This window comes from Chaetura pelagica, unplaced genomic scaffold (assembly GCF_000747805.2).
Source record: "Chaetura pelagica isolate M959 unplaced genomic scaffold, ChaPel_1.0 scaffold29, whole genome shotgun sequence".
Classification (NCBI taxonomy): Eukaryota; Metazoa; Chordata; class Aves; order Apodiformes; family Apodidae; genus Chaetura; species Chaetura pelagica.
This window is the reverse complement of record NW_009970720.1, coordinates 95,874-113,996: the sequence shown is the minus strand read 5'-3', so window position 1 is coordinate 113,996 and position 18,123 is coordinate 95,874. Positions and strand designations below refer to the sequence as shown.

The following is an 18,123-nucleotide window of genomic DNA, read 5'->3' as shown; positions in this document are numbered from 1 at the left end:
CCGCTCTTGACTGCAATTAGACATATATGATCCGAGGTATTTTGGCCATTCATTAGTGCTAATTGTTTGAGAAACAAGCCCACAGAACAAATGATTAAAATGTTAGTGCCATAACCAGGATTATTAGCATGTGTGATAAAATGCATGCGCCACAGCTGTACCAATAAAACTCTCCGGCGAGTCACTTTGATTCAACAAATACTCAGCTCGGCTGTGAGCCCTTCGTATTTGCACAAGGCCTGCTGATGTTTATAACAAACAACTTATATCTTCTTTTCTTAATTAGAAAGAATTCCTATGCAAATTGTGGGGCTTTGTAATTTCGTAGAAGTTTCCTCTGTCTTCAATGGATTATTTGTGTGTGGTTGTAAATTACTCCCTAGTAAATTTGACATAGGGAAGTGTTATATTTACTCTGGATTTGTGACGGGGTTTTTTTTGTACATATCAGAGAAATTATTTGTTGGATATTTTGCTGCATTAGCTGCGTTGTGTTCGGAGGGGTCTTAGGTCTTGGGGCACTTCTGTCCCTCTGCCACAGTACCACAGCTTCCCGGGATTGCGGTTGGTATGCAGTTCTGTGCACACAGGTCAGAAACACACATTGTGGAAGTTATCCAGCTTTTTAAATGTTTTTTTTCAAGTCCCTAAGTACATTATTTGGAAACACACTGCCAAGACTGTGCCAAAGATTGTAGAAGGAGAGATATGGCCTCTTGAGCAATGGACATTTTTCCATGTGTTAGACAGATCACGGTGTAGATTCTCTCCTAGCAAATAAAAAGGGAATAGAAGTCTAGGTTAAAGTGTTGATCCTGAAAATAACTAGTGGGGGTACTTTACTTTCTGAGCTATACATCGTTGGCTCCAATGAGACTGCGCAGGTGTGTGCAGTTAAGTATATGTGCGAGTATGAGCAACACTGGAATGTGAAAATGCAGTTTACAGCAGGGAAGTGTGTATAATTCGGGGCAATTTCACTGGTTGCAGTCACACTGTATGGCTGCCGTTGCAAAGTGCAACGTCTCTCAGTAATCAAAAAGGTTTTGTTTTCTCCTTCCTGAGGATAAACTATTTGCTCTTGGGTGAAACAGTTCTCAGAGGATCACAAGTAACTTTAATTTGCCAGCAACTTTTACATATTTGATGAAGACTTTAGTAGAGTGTTATGTTTGCTGAAGAAATTTAGTTTCCTTTCCAAGACCCAAGAGCATTCAGCATGCTGCTAGATGCTATGAATGAAAATACGTTGCTGTAAAACAATTAAAGAGCATTACCCAATAGCCTAGTCCTTGTTTTAACTTACAGTGCTTAAAGGAAGAAACATTGTCTTAGCAAATTCACTTGGCTTATATCCATGCGTTTAGTTTAAAGCATAGTCAAGCTTAGTTTAAATCATTAAAATACTTACAGTCAGGAAACATATAAAAGATTTTCTTCTTATGGCATTGGGTTAACAATATAATTGAGATTGCAGTGCTGTGTGGGATTTTTTGTCCTAAAAAAGTGACTGCTGGGGATGTTTCTATTCTATCCAAATAACAGAAGGCAAGATAATCAGGATAGTGTTTCCTACCAGAGTAACTAACTGCTCTTATACACATCACCCTGGGCCTTACCACTGTTTTAAAAAGCTCAGTAGGCAAATGGATTATTTAGTGAATCCACTTCTTTCTCTACATTTTATTTTATTGTAGAACATAAAATGTGGCTATGCAAGTAAAAGTCACAGTGAGAAAAGATTATTTTTCTTTTAAGAATATATGTCAAAAGCATATGAAAACATTTGCTACAACCACACCTAAGCATACTTGTTGAAAATTCTTCTTTTACATGTATGTTTCTAGAGCTCTTTGTTTTGAAAGGAAAAGAATGCTGTGTTGGATCACTGACACCAGTTCCTCCTGTACTGTTGTTGTTTTTTCCTGACCATACCTCTTGAAAAAATATTGCTTCTTCAACTTGCTAAAGTGTTCTGTAAGACTAATAATTAGATACATTGTCAGAATATTTTTATATTAATCTGTGTCCTGAAACCTAAGGTTTGGGCACATGTGGCTGCAATGTCGATTCGCTGAGGAGGAGAAACCAATAGGTAGTGGGCAACAGTATTTCTAACATGAAGCCTGTGAGGTGATGGTGGTTTTTAATGGATTCAATCTGCCACTGTTTTGGAGTCAGGTGGTCTGCTGGGGAAGCCACGCTTCTCCTCCATCTAAACAAAAGTTCATAGGCCTCAATGGTGACACCTGTCGACATCTGGTCTGAAGGTAACGATGGTTTTACTTACATGATACTACCGGCTGTTGTGTGTGGTATGCAGAACAGTGCTGCCTTGGTGGGGCTTGCAGCAAGTGAGGGGGAACCAGGCTGGTCAGACAGACCTTGGTTCAATGACATTGCAGAAGAAATCCTAGGAAACGTGTGACAGGACATGCATCTCACCTCCGTGTGCTCTGAGATTATGGTGTCAGCCAAGTCTATCAGGTTTCTGTTGGGTTGGAGGGCTGGTGAGAAGCAGTGATTAAGAGTGCTTCAGAGGCTGCTTGGCTCTAGGCTGGAGTTAACTATTAATGGGGTGAGCTCTCTGACTCCTTTGTGCCATTGAGAACTATGGGGTTGAAGCCATCATGGAAAAAGAATAGGAACTAATAACTTTTGTCCCCTCATATATGATAAGTGAAGGTCTGCAGACATCTTTACTGACCTCTGTGTCACACTGAAGAAAGATCCTCCTCTTTCTATTCAAAATAAACCACTCTTCCACCTCCTCCTTGCTCTCCTAAAGTGTACTACAGCAAGAAAATGGGATTAAGTGGATTTAACTAGCAGCCACTTGAGTTGCCACAAGTTGTATTACCATCCCCACTTCAACGTGAAGCGGGGGACATGAAGTGTTTTTTGGGAGAGGGGAAAAGAGGCTACTTAGGAGAGACTCAGTGAATCTCTGTTGCATGTCTCTAGGTGTTGTTCAAGACCCACGCCTTGAAGCTGTTGCAGTTAGCAATTTTAAGAGGATCTATTAACAAGTGTAGCACTGGCACTTGTGATCAATAGTGTGTCCTTGCTGTTTAACAGCAAAGGTGCCCATTTCTTAGGCTGGATTAAGCATTGCAAAGAATAGACTGGCAGCAGATTTTTGTGGGCTTGTAAAGTGAGTCCACGCAGGACACGCAGAGACACAGCAGAGGAGATGGTGGAATAGTTGTCCTTTTCAATTTAGTTTACTGAGATAAAAACTGATAAAAGCTTTCTTCATATTATTATCCCAGGACTTATACTCAACTTTTAGTGTGCCCACTATAGGGAAAGTTTTTTTTAGCTTAGAAAGACAAGTATCATTGTGGTCTGTTGGCGACACTCCACGTTAGCTCTGATTTAGATTGAGCTCATTTCCAAGTGTTTGAGGGTTAGTCACATTCACCTTGAAGCCAGCCCACGTGCATGTGCAGCCATGTGTCATCCAAGTGTAGCAACTTGGGAAGCATTATCCAGAGGGGCACAGGAAAATGCATGGGTCCCTGACGTGATGCGATAATGACATGTTCGGCATGGTGCTAGAAAAGCTTTGCATTATTCCAAGTGCTGAATAATATAAATGATAATGCATCATGGTGTTATATGGTAAGATTATTCTCTGGCATAAGTGACTTGTGCTCTGAATATAAAGGCAAAATACATTATTTTGTCCTAATTTTTGATGTAGCAGAATAGGCCTGGGAAGTACAGCATGAAATGGGGAGGAACAGGAGCAGGGAAGGGTTTAGGTTTTTTTGAAGGCCATGAAATACAGTGGCACCCTCTGCAATTTATTTCTCTGTGCTTGTAATTATGGAGCAAAGCAAGCTCCCTACTGCACTTGAGGGCAGCCTTCCTCAGCAACCTCACCCAGCAGTCCCACTGCCTGCAGCTGCACCAACTCAGCTTGCACCTGCAGTGGGTTAGCTGGTCCCTAACCAGGAATACTGACATAGGGTGGAGACCACCACAAACCTGATGCCTAAGGGCCGTATGGATGCCACCCACACAAGCCATGTGGCACCACAGGCTCACACCTGCACTGAAAGGTGGAGCACAAAGCATGTATACATTTTAAAAGGCACCACAGCCAACAACCTGCTGATGATGCTGGTGGATTTGTGAGCTTTGTCAATGGAAGTCTGTGCTGTGGATCTGAAGGCTTCTGAGAGGGCACGTTGGGATAAGAGAGGTTCCACATTACATGGGGTTTTTGTTACTGTTTTCCTTGTTTCCCCTTTCATCAATTTTGCTTACTTAAAATTTACATGCAAATATGTTTGTTGGTATCATGCTAAGGTTGCAAAATCAACTTCACAGCCCCATGTTTGTTTTAACCAACACTCTTGTTTCATTCATAGCATGCCATCCAGCTCATGGAGCAACCTCATCCCTAAAGCAGGCCTGATCCATCCCCAGCACAACCTCCATCCTATGGAGAAGTCCTATGGGAGGGGAATAACCAACCACCACCTTTCTGTGTTTCGTACTTGCCGTAATGCACAGAATGGGCAGTGTAACGAAGGCTGGATGGATAACCTCAGCCTGGCCATGTCTTCAGTTCTGAGTCTTTACGTTTGCAACTTCTGTTGAACACAGTAGTTGTGGAGTTTCATACTGTAATTAACTGTACTGTTGATACCTCCCTGCCTTGCCTCTTCCTAAGGAAAATATATCTATAAATTACCCCAACCCAGTCACTATTTAGGTAGGAATGTTTCTCTTTTAAAGTATAGCCAAGTATTCTTCACAACATTGTTACCAAGAATCTAATTTCAACAATATCCTTTACAGGGTGGATTCTCCTCTGCCAGCTGGTGTTCCTAAGCTTAGTTATCGCTGTGCATCATCTCACAAGTATGTTCCCAGGCGAGCTGTACTGTATGTACCTGCGGATGATGAGAAGAAGATAAGAAAAATCCCATCACTAAACGTAGATTGTGCGGTGCTGGACTGTGAAGATGGCGTGGCTCTGAACAGAAAGGTAATTAAAAATTATCCGTGTGATATAATCAGCACTAAAGAGAGCTTGTGGAAAAACATTGGGTTTGCCTGGAGGAAGTGACAACCAGAGAGACGAAGATAAATCTTGAGATATACAAAGCAATGTAACAGTGATAGGCTTTGTGAAGGTGTTAGGAAAATCTGCTTATCCAGAACTGAAAGCAATCCTGTGTGAATAAGAGGGGAGGGAATTTTGAAGGAATCCAGAGCTGGATGTAAGCTCTCATCATGTAGGAATAGGAGATACTGTTCATATTGCTGCATATTACTTAGGGAAGAGGAGGAAATGGTCTATGAGAGAGAAGCAGGAAAGGAACAGTTAGTTCGGAATCACCAGGTGGATTTTGGTTCTTGTTTGTTTGTTTGTTTTGGTTGTGGGTTTTTTGGTTTGTTTAAATGAAAGCACCTTTAGATTGTGATCAAAACAGTGAGGGTTTGGGATTGAGCCTGAGGGTGTTTAGAAAGATTTAATTCCTGAGCCTTTTGGAAGAAATGCTATTAGGGGTATTTCTGAAGGAAGGAGATGTTAGAACCTGAGTATACCAGGGTTTGAAGGGTGGTTTAGATTGAAGGAGCTGCAAGAAATTCTAGCTTTGTTGAAGTGAAGTTATGCTACTGGGTATAAGATTTCAAAGAAATTAGGATAGAAATCTGTAAAAGGAACTTGAGATGACATATGAGCCCCTGACTGAGCTTAAATGCAAAAAGGAAGCATACAGAAGGTAGAAGCGGGGACAGGCTACCAGAGAGCAACACAGTGGTCTGGGCAGGTGGGGGCAGAATAACGAAGGTCAAAGGAATGAAAGCTGTTGAGGGATGGACAGGACAACAAGAATGGCCACTACAAGTGCATCAGCAGCAAAACATAAAGGAAAATCAAGAGATGTGTAAGTCCACTTCTCCATGAAGCCTCAGGCTTTACAGTCAGTCTTCTCTCAGGCCTCTCAGATCATCTCCTAGAAAAAACACTTGGGGGAGGGAGGTAAGAGCCACTGCAGGGAAGGATAGAGTTAGGGTCTATTTAAATATGCTTGTTCGTGGGACCAGACAGGGCATACTGAAGGCTGCTGAGGGATCTGGCTAGTGTAATCGTGAAGCTGCTGACTATCATCACTGAAAGGTCATGAGGGCTGGATTCCTGATACCTGAAGTAAGGCAAATGTTACAGCCATCATCAGAAATGGTAAGAGTGAAGAAATATGGGTCCATCAACCTCAATTTAGTCTCCAGAAAAGTGATGGAGCTGGTCCTCATGGAAGGTATTTTAGGATCTAGCCAAGGGCCCAGCCAGAATGTACTGATCAGGGCCAAATTGTGTCAGGCAAACCTGACTGCCTTCTCTGAATAAATTGCTGTCTTTTACTATGAGAGCTGAATAGATGTTGTCTGCCTTGACTTTAGCAAGGCTTTTAACATGGTCTCCTGTCATATCCTGGTCATCAGCCTAAGAAAAAATTGACTGGATTGGTAGACTATGGGGTGATGGCCATTTTGCAGGAAATGGGTGATCCATGCTGGGGCCAATACCATTTAACTTCTGCAGTAACAGCCTGGTTGATAGGACAGAGTCCAGTCTCACTAAGTTCATGATAAAAGAAAACCAGGGTACAGTTGGAGGGCACAGCTTCTCTTCTGATGGGGCTTTATAGTTGGAGGATCAAAATGACAGAAATGTAATAAACATGAACTCCATGCACTGGGCTGGGATAACCCCATGCCCCAGTACAGGCTGGGGGTGTGACTCCCTGGGGGTGTCTCTGCCAAAAACGCCCTGGGTGCTGATTTAGAGCAAGCTGAATGGGGTCATCAGTGTGCCCTTGCAGCAAAGGTGGTCAACCACCTCCAGGGCTGTGCTTCCAGGAAAGGAGTCCCTGCCTTCCACTTTACTTTTGAGACTCTCCTTGTGGGGTGCCTCTGCCCAGCTGTGGAATCCAGGACAAGAGAGAGATTGAGCAACTGGAGAGAGCTCCGGAAGGGCCACCAAGGTGGTCCTGGTGCAGAGGGAGAGGCTGAGGAGCTGGTTTTTTCATCCTGGAGAAGAAACAGCTGAGTTGGGCCTTAATGGAGGCTTTGCTTCCTAAGAGGAGCTGGATAGACAGCAGGGGCAGGCTCTTCTCAGAGGAGCTCAGTGACAGGGCAAGAGCAATGACCACAGATTACATGAGGGGAGAAGCTGGCTGTAGTCTTTCCCACGTAGATGATCAAACGCTGGATGGAGGCTTTGCTTCCTAAGAGGAGCTGGATAGACAGCAGGGGCAGGCTCTTCTCAGAGGAGCTCAGTGACAGGGCAAGAGCAATGACCACAGATTACATGAGGGGAGAAGCTGGCTGTAGTCTTTCCCACGTAGATGATCAAATGCTGGAAGAGGTTGTCCAGAGCAATGGTGCATCCTCCCTCCATGGAGTTATTCAAGCTGGATGAAGCAGGTAGCAACCTGTAATCAAAGTGTAATTCAAAGTAATTGGAAGATTGAATTTCATTTTTAAATCTGCCACTGATACTCAGGAAGACTTAGGTTCTATGCATGTGAAGCTGAAATTATTATTGCTCTTGGAGCTTAATTAATTAATGTTTATGACGTGTTTGGAGAGTTTGAGTGAAAGGCATGTCAAGAACATGCACTGAAGTACAGTATTCAGTGACCCATTGCAAATGAGTCATCTCAAACTGAAAAAAACCAACCCACCAGGAAACATGGCAACACTGAGTCTGTCCTTTAGTCATTATTCTTAAAACAAATAGTACTGATGAATTTGAATATATATTGCTGTGTTTCATGCCATTAAAAATATTACGTATGGAAGTTTTAAACCACTGCAGATACATAGGGTTTAGGGAAAATAAGGACCTGGTTGAAGGTTCACAGTGCCTCAGGGCAAACGGAACTATCTACAGAAGGCCTCCACTTGCATCAAATCCAAGCTGCACATTTCAACCACATCTTAACCAGTCTATTTGAACAAGGTGCTATGTGCTTTGTGTTGCGATTAAGTTAGGTTTGGAGAGATCAATAATCTGGAATGTTGGCAGCTCCATTTTGTTGCTCATTTAGAGAGAAACAAGAAAGATGAGCTTCCTGTAACTTAAGCTAGTAACATCTGCAAAACTGCATCTGATTGCAGTAGCTGTTTTTGAAGCTGGGGCTATAAATTAAAAATCTTTAACTATTTTCTATACAATATTTTCTCTCAAATAAATTTTGGAAAATACCCTCCCATGTGCTTTTCCCCCATGATTATGTTTTGTAATGGCTCACAGAGAGCACCAGAAGAGGGATGCCATACGCATACCTCTACCCTAATCTGTACCATTCTGGTACAGGTACAATGGTACAGATACCATTTTGGTGCCTGTATTTCTTACTTTCAAGAGCTACAGCACTGACCATGATTTCATGTATCATCTGTTCACTTCTCCTTCTTTTCAATGTTTTTTTTCCTATTTGATATTTTGACTAAATCAGAAAAAAAAGAAAAAATATCAAAAAACCAACAAAACAAAACCTTGCAGCAAGAAGTTCACAAGGAGAAAATTTCTCAAAGAATTTTTTCAGGGGAACCAGTGGAAAGATATTATTAAAAAGCAAAGTTATAGTGTGCTGAATACTAAGCCTGCAAGTAAGGTGAGGGCTGATCCTGATGTGAGTAGGCACATGGGGCTTTCGCAACCCCTTTGGGGACTGTAGGAGGTCTTCAAAAATTCAGAAGGGAAGATGATAGAAAGATATCCCGGTGTTGCTGAAAGGTTCAGCCTGCTTCTACAAAATTAGCTTTGGTCTTGCTGAACATATCTTACTAATCATGCTGATCTCAAATCCTGGTTGGGCCTCCACACAATGTTTTTAGACGTTCAAAGGCATAATGTTACATGGTTTGGCCTGTCAACTGCCTCTCCATATGTCTGACTGCATGACACTGGGAATTTCTACAACAGAAATTCAGGTTTTGGTTGGGTCGAGAATTGAATACTACTAAAGCAAAATTATTTTCCCAGAGCTACTATTCACAGTTAAAGATAGGAGCTCTTCCCCACTGATCTGCATGTAAAATTTCTCCAGTATTTCTATACATTTTAAAGAAATTACTCAGAATAGCTTGATTGGTGGTATTTTTAAGTGAACAGTTCAAATGGAAATTCTAAAACTATAAAATTAGAAATAATACAGATTGCAGTGTTGATACATTGGTTTTGGTAGTACAAAAACAGCCTATTAGTTCTTCACAGGAGAAGGCCTAAATATTCTTTCTTTTTAATTGTAAAGAAGAGGAAAAAGATGACTACATCAATGTGCTTCACCAAGACGTATAAGCCAGTAAGCTGAATTGCATGTCATGCTATTGACAAGTCTCTGCATAGGAGCTGAGATACCTGCAGATTTCTGAGGAGCTCTCAACCAAGCCAGCACTCCCTAGTGTAGCTTTCTCTGTAGAGCTGTATTATTTGCTGTGCTTCCATGCCCAGGTTAACCTATTGTTAGAGGAAAAGTTTCCTCCTCCTGCTGGAGAAAGGAAGATTTCTATGCCAGTGCTTTCATTTTCCAAGGGCAGAGTGGGCCGAGATTTCGTTGTTTGTTCCCATGGATCTTGTAAGGCTACCACCCTTACAAGAGAGTTTTCTACAACAGCGTTTTTTTCAACAGGATCCTGTCTACAGTGCTGCTGTTTTTCAGAGCATCCAGGAGATGTCAGCTGCTAGTTCAACCTTGCAAGAGACCAGTTGCAGCTGATAGTCTAGTGTTTAGACTCTTTCTAAGTCCTTGACAAGAGTTTCAGAGCATTTTGATGCTGCCAAACCAGTGCTATCAGTGGCTTTATCTTCTTTGAGGTGCTTAGGACGGTTTTGAATAACTGGGATATATGGTGTCTTATGCTGTAGCTCTCTTTAGTGTGCCATCAGGCCAGGCAGGGCACAATTGCTTCTGCCAAAGATGACCTGTGAAAATTGTCTCAGACAAATTTTGAAGGGGCTAGAATTCAGCTTTTTCTTTCTGTGGAAAATGCCAGTGTTATAATTAAGAATCAAAACAAAACCCCATGTTTCCCCTCCTTACATTTTTTTATATCAGAGATGCAAAAGCAGCCTCTTGGACTGTACATATGTGCTGGGAAATGTTTGGGTGCTCCCCTGACATGAAACACTTGAAAACAGGAAATGTTATTCTTGTTCCTCTGGAACTAAATAGATCTCATTAATCCAATAAAAGTTATTGATATTCATGGCTGCACTGTAGTATTATGTATGACTGATTAGGGTTAAGGATGCTATGCTCTTTTTGCTCTTGATCATGATTGTATTGCTTCATGTCTTCTAGAAATGAAGTTACTGTCTCCTCCAGCACTTGAGCAAGACAAACTGGGGAAGAGGAAGGCTCAGCTCTGTCCCTTCCTCACATCCCTTCCTCAAGAGGGGGAACAGTACTTCCTGAGCCTCTTCTGCACTCCCTGCTCCCCTCAGGAGCAAGGGGAGGTTTGGTTTGGCTAAGAGAGTAGATAGGGAAGGACCCATTTTACTTATCTACAGCATGGCCTCTTGGGGTCACGGCATAAATTTGTTCCTACCTAATATCTAGTAGTCATTTAAAAGATCATTGCTGTGCTGTAGCACTGAAGAAAAAAAATATTTTTAAAAAATGTATAGATATATTCAAATAATTCTTCTGAATTGTGTATTTTTAAAAATAGGATTAAAGCCTGACCACTTTTCAAACTGTTTATTATGAATAACATGTAAATAAGAGATGACTCTGGGTTCATTACAGTGAAGTGCAGATCATCCACACACATGCTGATTTTATGAAGATGTCTTCCCATGAGAATGCCTCCTCCATCTCTCTAGTGATCTGATCCTGGGGTCAGAACAGCAGGCCAGCAAAAGAGCATCCTTGCCTACCATTTTTCCCCTAATCTGAGGCCTTCTGACCTTTTCTTTTTTTATTCCTTATCTCTGATGAGAAGAGGCTCTTGCATATAAAATAACACTACAACTAAATTTGGGGGTTGAGAAAAATTCATAAAATGGGTCAGGAGGGTGTACGAAAAAATCCTAGGCTTTCCTTATTGAAATGTATTTCCTTATTGATCTTATTAAAGGCTTTCCCCATATCAGTGGAAAAAAGGTGCAATTGCCTTCCATAAATCTCTAGCAACTTCAAATAAAATCAACAGTTTTCCTCAATTATGTGATGATGGTGTTTTATTTTTTTTTTTAATAAAGCCAAGTTAGTTAGGATTTATCAATGCCTCAGGTTTTCTCTAGGCTCATAGTGAGAATGTTAGCTAGTACTTCATAGGCACAGTTGCATGAAACATTGATAACTAGGTTATTTTGCCAGGTCTTTGCTTTATTTATAATAAATTAGTACGGTACCTAATTGTATTCCTCCTACAGGGAGAAGACTTGCTGATAAAGTGTGTAGAGAATGATTAAATGTACACAGGCGCATAGTAGGGTGACTTCTCTTCAAAAGATGCACAAAATTAAAATGGGAATGCTGCTTTCCCCAGTGGCTTGCTATTATTAAAAGTCTCAGTAGCATGGGAAATTTCTTCTGTAGGAATTGGGGAGTCCAGAAGTCTCTCTGGTTTATTGCAGGGAAGCTGAATTGTACAGTGAAACTCTGCAAGGCCTTTTTGATCCTTGAAGAGTTCTGATGAATATACATTTTTATGAAAGTTGTAAAGTGTTTTCATTTCCTTATTAATCCCACCATGGTCCTGGAAGAACTGCCACTCCTGAGTAGTAACTGTGACAATAAAAGTTTTTGTTCTTATTGTTTTACTCTACAAGCCAATCATCTTCCTAACATAACGATTTGAGGATTCACAAGGATGATTGCAATATTCAGCAATTTTCCTCTTAATGGGCTCAGTAATGCTTGTGTCTCTTCGAGCAGAGCCTTTGAATTGCCAGTTATTTCTTTTCCACTGATTCAGATGTATCCAATTAAGTTTGACTTGGACATGTTCTGATAAAACTATTACTAATGACAGAATGGTGTCTAGAAAGTTAGGGTAAAATGTCTTGGCTCAGCATTAACAGGGATTTCAGGCAGAAATACATTAATAGACCTGGGAAAATACTTTAAAACATTCAGTTAATGTTTGCATGGACTTGGAATTCATAGTATGTAAACTCTTCCTGCACAGGTGGAAATGCATGACACTTTTCCAAGTGCATTGATGCCCTCAAAGCTGGACCTGTTACAGGGTGGTGAGAACTGGGGGGAATCTTAGAGGTACCCAGAAGATTATGGGCAAAATCTGTGCTTTATTTTACCAAACTATTTAAATATTACCTGTTTGCCTGGAGGCTAGTAGTGTTATTATGTAGCAAAACAAGGAAGTATGGCTGGATACTGGGTAAGAAAATTGATTTTGTCATGTCAGACTGTGAAACAACATAGATGTATATATGAAAGTTGCAGATGAGAGTGGAGAGGTGTGTGGTCATAGTAAGGTTTGGGAACTTCAGCAGGTGCCAGCTGAAAGCATGATATGAAACCTTTGTACTTTGCTTCATCTGTTATTCTTCTGGAGAACAGAGATCCTAGCACTGAGTACCTATCTGGAAACCTCATCTTCTTCCACTGTATCTATTTAGCAGGATCCCACAGTATTCATGATGCTGCAGATACTGCAGTCCTTCTTCAGATAACATTTCACAATGAAATAAGGATATTTGTACCTAAATGAGGATTAAACCCTTCAGGAGTTTGAGCTTCTTCCTCCTATACACCACTATATATGGAATTGAAGGCATGTGTGACGTGCTAGTTGTAGGATACACCATTCCCAAAATAAGCATAGAACCATCTAAAACCAGCCTTTTATTTCCACCATTTAGAGTGGACTAATTTGACTCTGGTCAACAGAAGACAAAACACACAAATTACAATTGCCTAAAGCCCTCGTTTTTACGTATTATGTAAATTACCTTCTTCTCTGAATTGTGAAGACTGTTATGTTAACAGTGCTTTATAACCAAAATAATACACTCCAGTGGAACAGGCAGGTACCCAAAATAGCTACAAAAACACATCTCTGGCTTACTGAAACTTTTTCTAGTCACTGTAGTAAAAGCCATAATAAGAGCAGACAGATCATTAGGAAGCGCATTTGCTTACTCACATCAAAACCTGCCTGTCTCTGCTGGCTACATAGTATGCAGCAGAGGCACAAAAGGTCTTAATGTGTTCCCAGGTCGCATATTGACATGCCCAGAGTTTGGGCTTCCAACAAATATATTCTGTTGCAAAGAAGCAAAAATGGTGCCATGTTTCTTTTCTTCATTTTGGGTAAGTCAAAGCACCTACTTGCATTTGAAAGTTGCTGTTTTGGCAGTGCTTTTTAATGTATGTATGGAGTGTGCACAGTTGTTAGCACATCTAAGTGCATTGGATAAAGTATATTATGTATCCATCCCCAAAGACAAATGCACACACCTGCAAATCCTGCATATTACTGTGTTGAATGCCATTGGAAGCTGCTCTGCAGAGGTTGCCCATCTTTCCTTTGGCTACAAATATCACAAGGGAGATTATGATCTGTCTTCTTATTTATCAATAAGGAAAGTGAAAAGCTGACTGTGGAGCCTGAGCAGCACTCCACATATTTTCTGAAAGGATAAATAAAATCCTAGTGTTCTCTGAGTTTGACTACGGTTTCTACCTTTAAAGGAGCTTGGTTGCTCTGAGATTTCTGTTTCAACTCCTGAATGGCTGCATAACCTAGTGCAGTCTACTGTGTATCATTGTAATAGCTCTTTTTGCTGTTCTTCCACTGCAGAGCATTAGGGCTACTCTCTCCAGAACAATGTACTTGCCAGTTATTACCTCTTTTAAGGCTGGAAGAAAAGAATTGTAAATATTTTTCTTCATTTCTGATCACTGAGCTCCAGAAGACCATAAATCCTTGTGTTGTTCTTCATTTGGGAGCAAATGGTCATAAAGATTCTGGCTGTTCATTTTAGGATGATTATAAACCATGCCTTGCTCATTCTTTCCTCCTTACTTGTTACACTCTTTTGCTAGATTGCCTCAAAATAGCTTTTTCTATGCCAGGCTTAAGATAACTTCATCTTCCAAGGTTTCACAGTGAAATTGTGCTTTAAAAGGGGATATGTTGAACAAATTGGTATTTCCTTCCAGCTTAGTCAGGTTATTTGGTTACATTTTAAAATTTTATTCCACACAGACCAAATCTTCCACTCATTAACCAATTATTTTTAAGTAGAATAATTATAGATCATAATTTAGTTTGCATTTTCTTGAGAAAAAGTGCAAATTAATACATGTAAACAGGGGTGATTCTATTTAAATAAACTGTCCACAAAATCCTTACAATATGTAAACAACATTTGTTATGCCTTGGAGATAGCATATGATTGGACTCATGAGACCCTGTTTATCCTACTGAACAGTTTCTTTTATAACTTCAAAAGGAATTTTATATATTTATGGCAATAGCAGGGTGTTAAGTGTAGCTAGGCAGAAATTATACCTCAGCTATTTAGTTAATGCCAATAGGGATTAAATTAGATTTTATAGCTGTTAGTAGAAGTCTGTTTTGTAGCTAACAAGTGGGATTTTTAAATCCTAGAAAGCATAATCCTATTATAAAACTGGCAGCTGAATTAACATTATCTAGGAAGCAAGTCTTCACGGATTAACATTTTTTTTGACGTTAACAAAGAAAAACTAATGCTACAGGGATATTAGATGCTTTTCCCAAAAGTAGCAAAAAAAAGGAAAGTGAATATAGGACAAGGTAAATGGCACAAATACTGCAGGAAGGAAAAATGGAGTGAAATATGCATGAGAAATGAAATCTGGGAGTGGCTGTGTTCTGCTTCAAATACAAAAGAAACACACTGAGTAGGAAAAGGCTCCACAGTTGTTAATTCATATCTTAGCCCACACCTCGTTTTATATGTGCCTTGTGGCCAAATCACAGTTATTCATCATGAGCATGGGATAGTCAAAAAGGCCTTCTCCTGTCCTGTGGGCTGAGGTCCTTGCATTACAGCTCGATGCTATAGAAGCCAAAGATTGGCAGCACAGCATAAGAAACATTCATCCCTTTACTGAATAGGCCTGTAAAGCTGTTCCACAAAGATCCTGATGAAGTTCTTCTTACACACCTTGAAGGACAATTATGGGACAACTGCTGTGGGCAATGGTACAGAAGATGTGTGGGTCACTGAACTTGCTTGTCTTGCAATGTCTTGTTCTAGGCATTAATAGACCAAATAGCTATAAGGGTATATGCCATGTCATATTTATATTAGAAAATCTTTCTCCCTATCACAGTTGCAGAGCAAACCATTTATTCCTTGAAATTGTGAAGTATACATCTCCTGTGCATCATTTTAAAATTTCTGTGTTTATAATCTAAGCCCTCGTTCACAGCTTCAGTGTTGAAATAATGAAGGAGGGAGTGATGTAGTTTCTGAGCAGAGCACCTCTCATCTTCCAGATGACCAGCTGCTGGTTGACTGTGGAAGAGTTCACTGAATGAGAGGGAGGGTTGAGGAATGCTTGACTCTGCCACCTGATGCTCTTGCATCTGAGTAGGTGTTTTTCTAGAGTAGATGCTTTGCAGAATCTTGTTAAGGGCCATGGAAAGCATGTGGAAAACAGCAGCAGCAGCACCTGAGCATTGGCAGGCAGGGCACCTGGTCTCAGAATTTGGTTTCATGTTGTCAGATTTGCTTATCATGGACGACATACCATGGAAGTACTGAGAAGAAAAATAAATGCCCAGAAATATGATGCTGAATTGTGTGTTTCTCTGCTTGAGGCTGCTATAAGTAGCCCTGCATGGACATGCTCAGTTTTGTAGCTGGGAGGAATTCACACACTGAGCAAGCTCTGAGTAGTGCTTGATGTGACTTAACAGAAACTAGCAGAAAGAGCAACTGGCCCTCAGCCTGTGAGGGTGGCCCCAATCCCTGGTCAGCAGACATCACCTCTTCTTACGTCCATCTCTTCATAGAGGTGTATTTGGTGCTACACAGCAAAGTGCTGGGTGGTGCATGCCCTCCCTGGGAATAATGTTTCCTGCAGGAAGAGCAACAACACTTTGCCATAAGCACCATCAGTGGATCAAAGGGGTCTCATAGACCTCCCCTTTCTTTGGTCATTGAAGCTCTGAGCTTTATCTGTGCTGTTTAGGGAGAGCAGATGCACAAGGCTCACCTTCTCAGGCTACATGGTCTTGACGAGCAGCCTTCTGCCATCCTGACTGGGGAAAAAATAAATTAATAATAATAATAATAATAATAATGTATATTGTGCATATTTAACATGTACCTCTGAGCACTGGAGACCAGGTAGTGGCAGAGGGGACCTCTGTGGGTCACTGCAGAGGGGACCTCTGTGTTGCACACTGCAGCTGGAACTGGAGATAAGGAGGCTCCTTTCTGGAGTGGTCCAGGAGTTGGTAAGTGAAGGACAGGATATGAGGAAATACTAGTGAAGGAAACAAGGCCCTGCTGAGGGACAATGTCACAAAGCAGCAGCTTCTCAGCTCAGAGGGATCTTGTCTGGGGTTTCTCACAGGGCTGGCTGCCTATAGGCCTTTTTGTGATTCTCACTGTTCAAGAAACAAGGACTTGTGCTGCCTTTTAAATAGATGAGTTACACGTGGGAAGCTCCTGACTTGTCAGCTGCTAACTTTTTCACACCCAGAACTCTGCAAGTGCTTAGTAGAATCATAAAATCATAGAATGCCAGGTTGGAAGGGACCTCAAAGATCATCTGGTCCAACCTTTCTAGGTATAAGCACAGTTTAGATGAGATGGCCCATCCTGAATTTTTGTTCCTTAGTATGTGTCATAGATCTGTTGTGGCAAGCCTAATTCCTTGACCAAAGCAGAGCATTTACTGGATTGTGTCTTCTTTTGTTCTACTGGTAAATGTACCTAGCAGGGGAAAGTGGGACCTCTATTTGGGACCGTTTGTTGGAGGGTTTTCTGGAATACCAAGAGTATTGAACTGGACGAGCAGTTGTCATCTAGTTCAGGCCACTGAAGCAAGATTAAGCCTTTCCCAGGCACTCTCAATGGATATTTCTGTAACCAGCTGTAAACAATGTCCACAGATGTCTCTGGTCCCTCTAATGTCTACTCAGGCTTTTCTAATAATTAAACTTCAATGATATTTTCAGGAAATGAGATGGATTTTTTTGTCCATGACCACTTACAGAAAGAAAATCAAAAGCCTGTAACCCTGTCCTATAAAACAGTCTTTGTGTATTGAATTCTTATCAATGCCTTCTAAAGATTTTCTTTTTAGTGAAAGTCACTGCATATCCTTCAGCTTTTTCTAACAGGAGGTGCCTGAACATCTATCAGTAAGCTTGTGGATTCTCCCTTTTTTTCATTTCTGGTCCCCAAAACTGGATTTTTCAACTGAGCTCTTCTAAATGCAATATAAACCAGTGCAATTACTTCCTATTTTATGATATATTATATTCCTCATAATATATTTTCAGACTTGGCTTATTCTTTTTTGTAATACACTGCTTTGGTGGCACTCATTCGCTGTAACTAATACTCTTAATGCATTTTCAGCTTTGTTTATGCCTATATGTCTCTATCTCATATGTGGTATTGTTATACCTTTTTAATTTATTTTTTTCTCTATGCAGTCTGAGGATGTCTTTGCATCTCCCTCCAAATCATACATCTCTGAAGGTACTGGAATCTAACCTCTCTTGCACTACCCAAGTTGTTATTGAAAATATTGAAATTTTGCCTCTTTCATCCTCCTTCAAGTTTCTTATGGTTCCTCTGGACTGAAATTATACTGGTCGTGTCCCTCTAGTTTGATGTCACCGGAAAATTTCCTCAGGGCTCATTCTGCCATCACTGAGGTTCACACAGAAGATGGTAGATAAAATTGGCCGCAGTATCAAAGACTGGGGTTCTCCATTTGTCACCAGCTGCCAACTAGTCACTGAGCAATGGATTGTTGTACTTCAGTCTCATCTGTCCAGCCAGGTTTCAAACCATCTAATATTCCATTCTTCTAGCCCATATTTTCTCATCTTCCTGATGAAAATGCCATGCCCTCTAAAGTCAGGGTGTATTACATCTGCTGA

At 40.8% G+C, this 18,123-nt stretch overlaps 1 protein-coding gene across 1 annotated transcript in view; it reads left to right on the top strand.

Moving 5' to 3' along the window:
- CLYBL (citrate lyase beta like) overlaps window positions 1–18,123 on the top strand; it is a 195,805-nt gene that overhangs the window by 112,300 nt on the left and 65,382 nt on the right. The window contains exon 2 of the mRNA XM_010006342.1: window positions 4,813–5,002. Within this exon, the coding sequence (XP_010004644.1) occupies window positions 4,813–5,002 (190 nt within the window). The remainder of the gene's footprint in view (window positions 1–4,812; window positions 5,003–18,123) is intronic.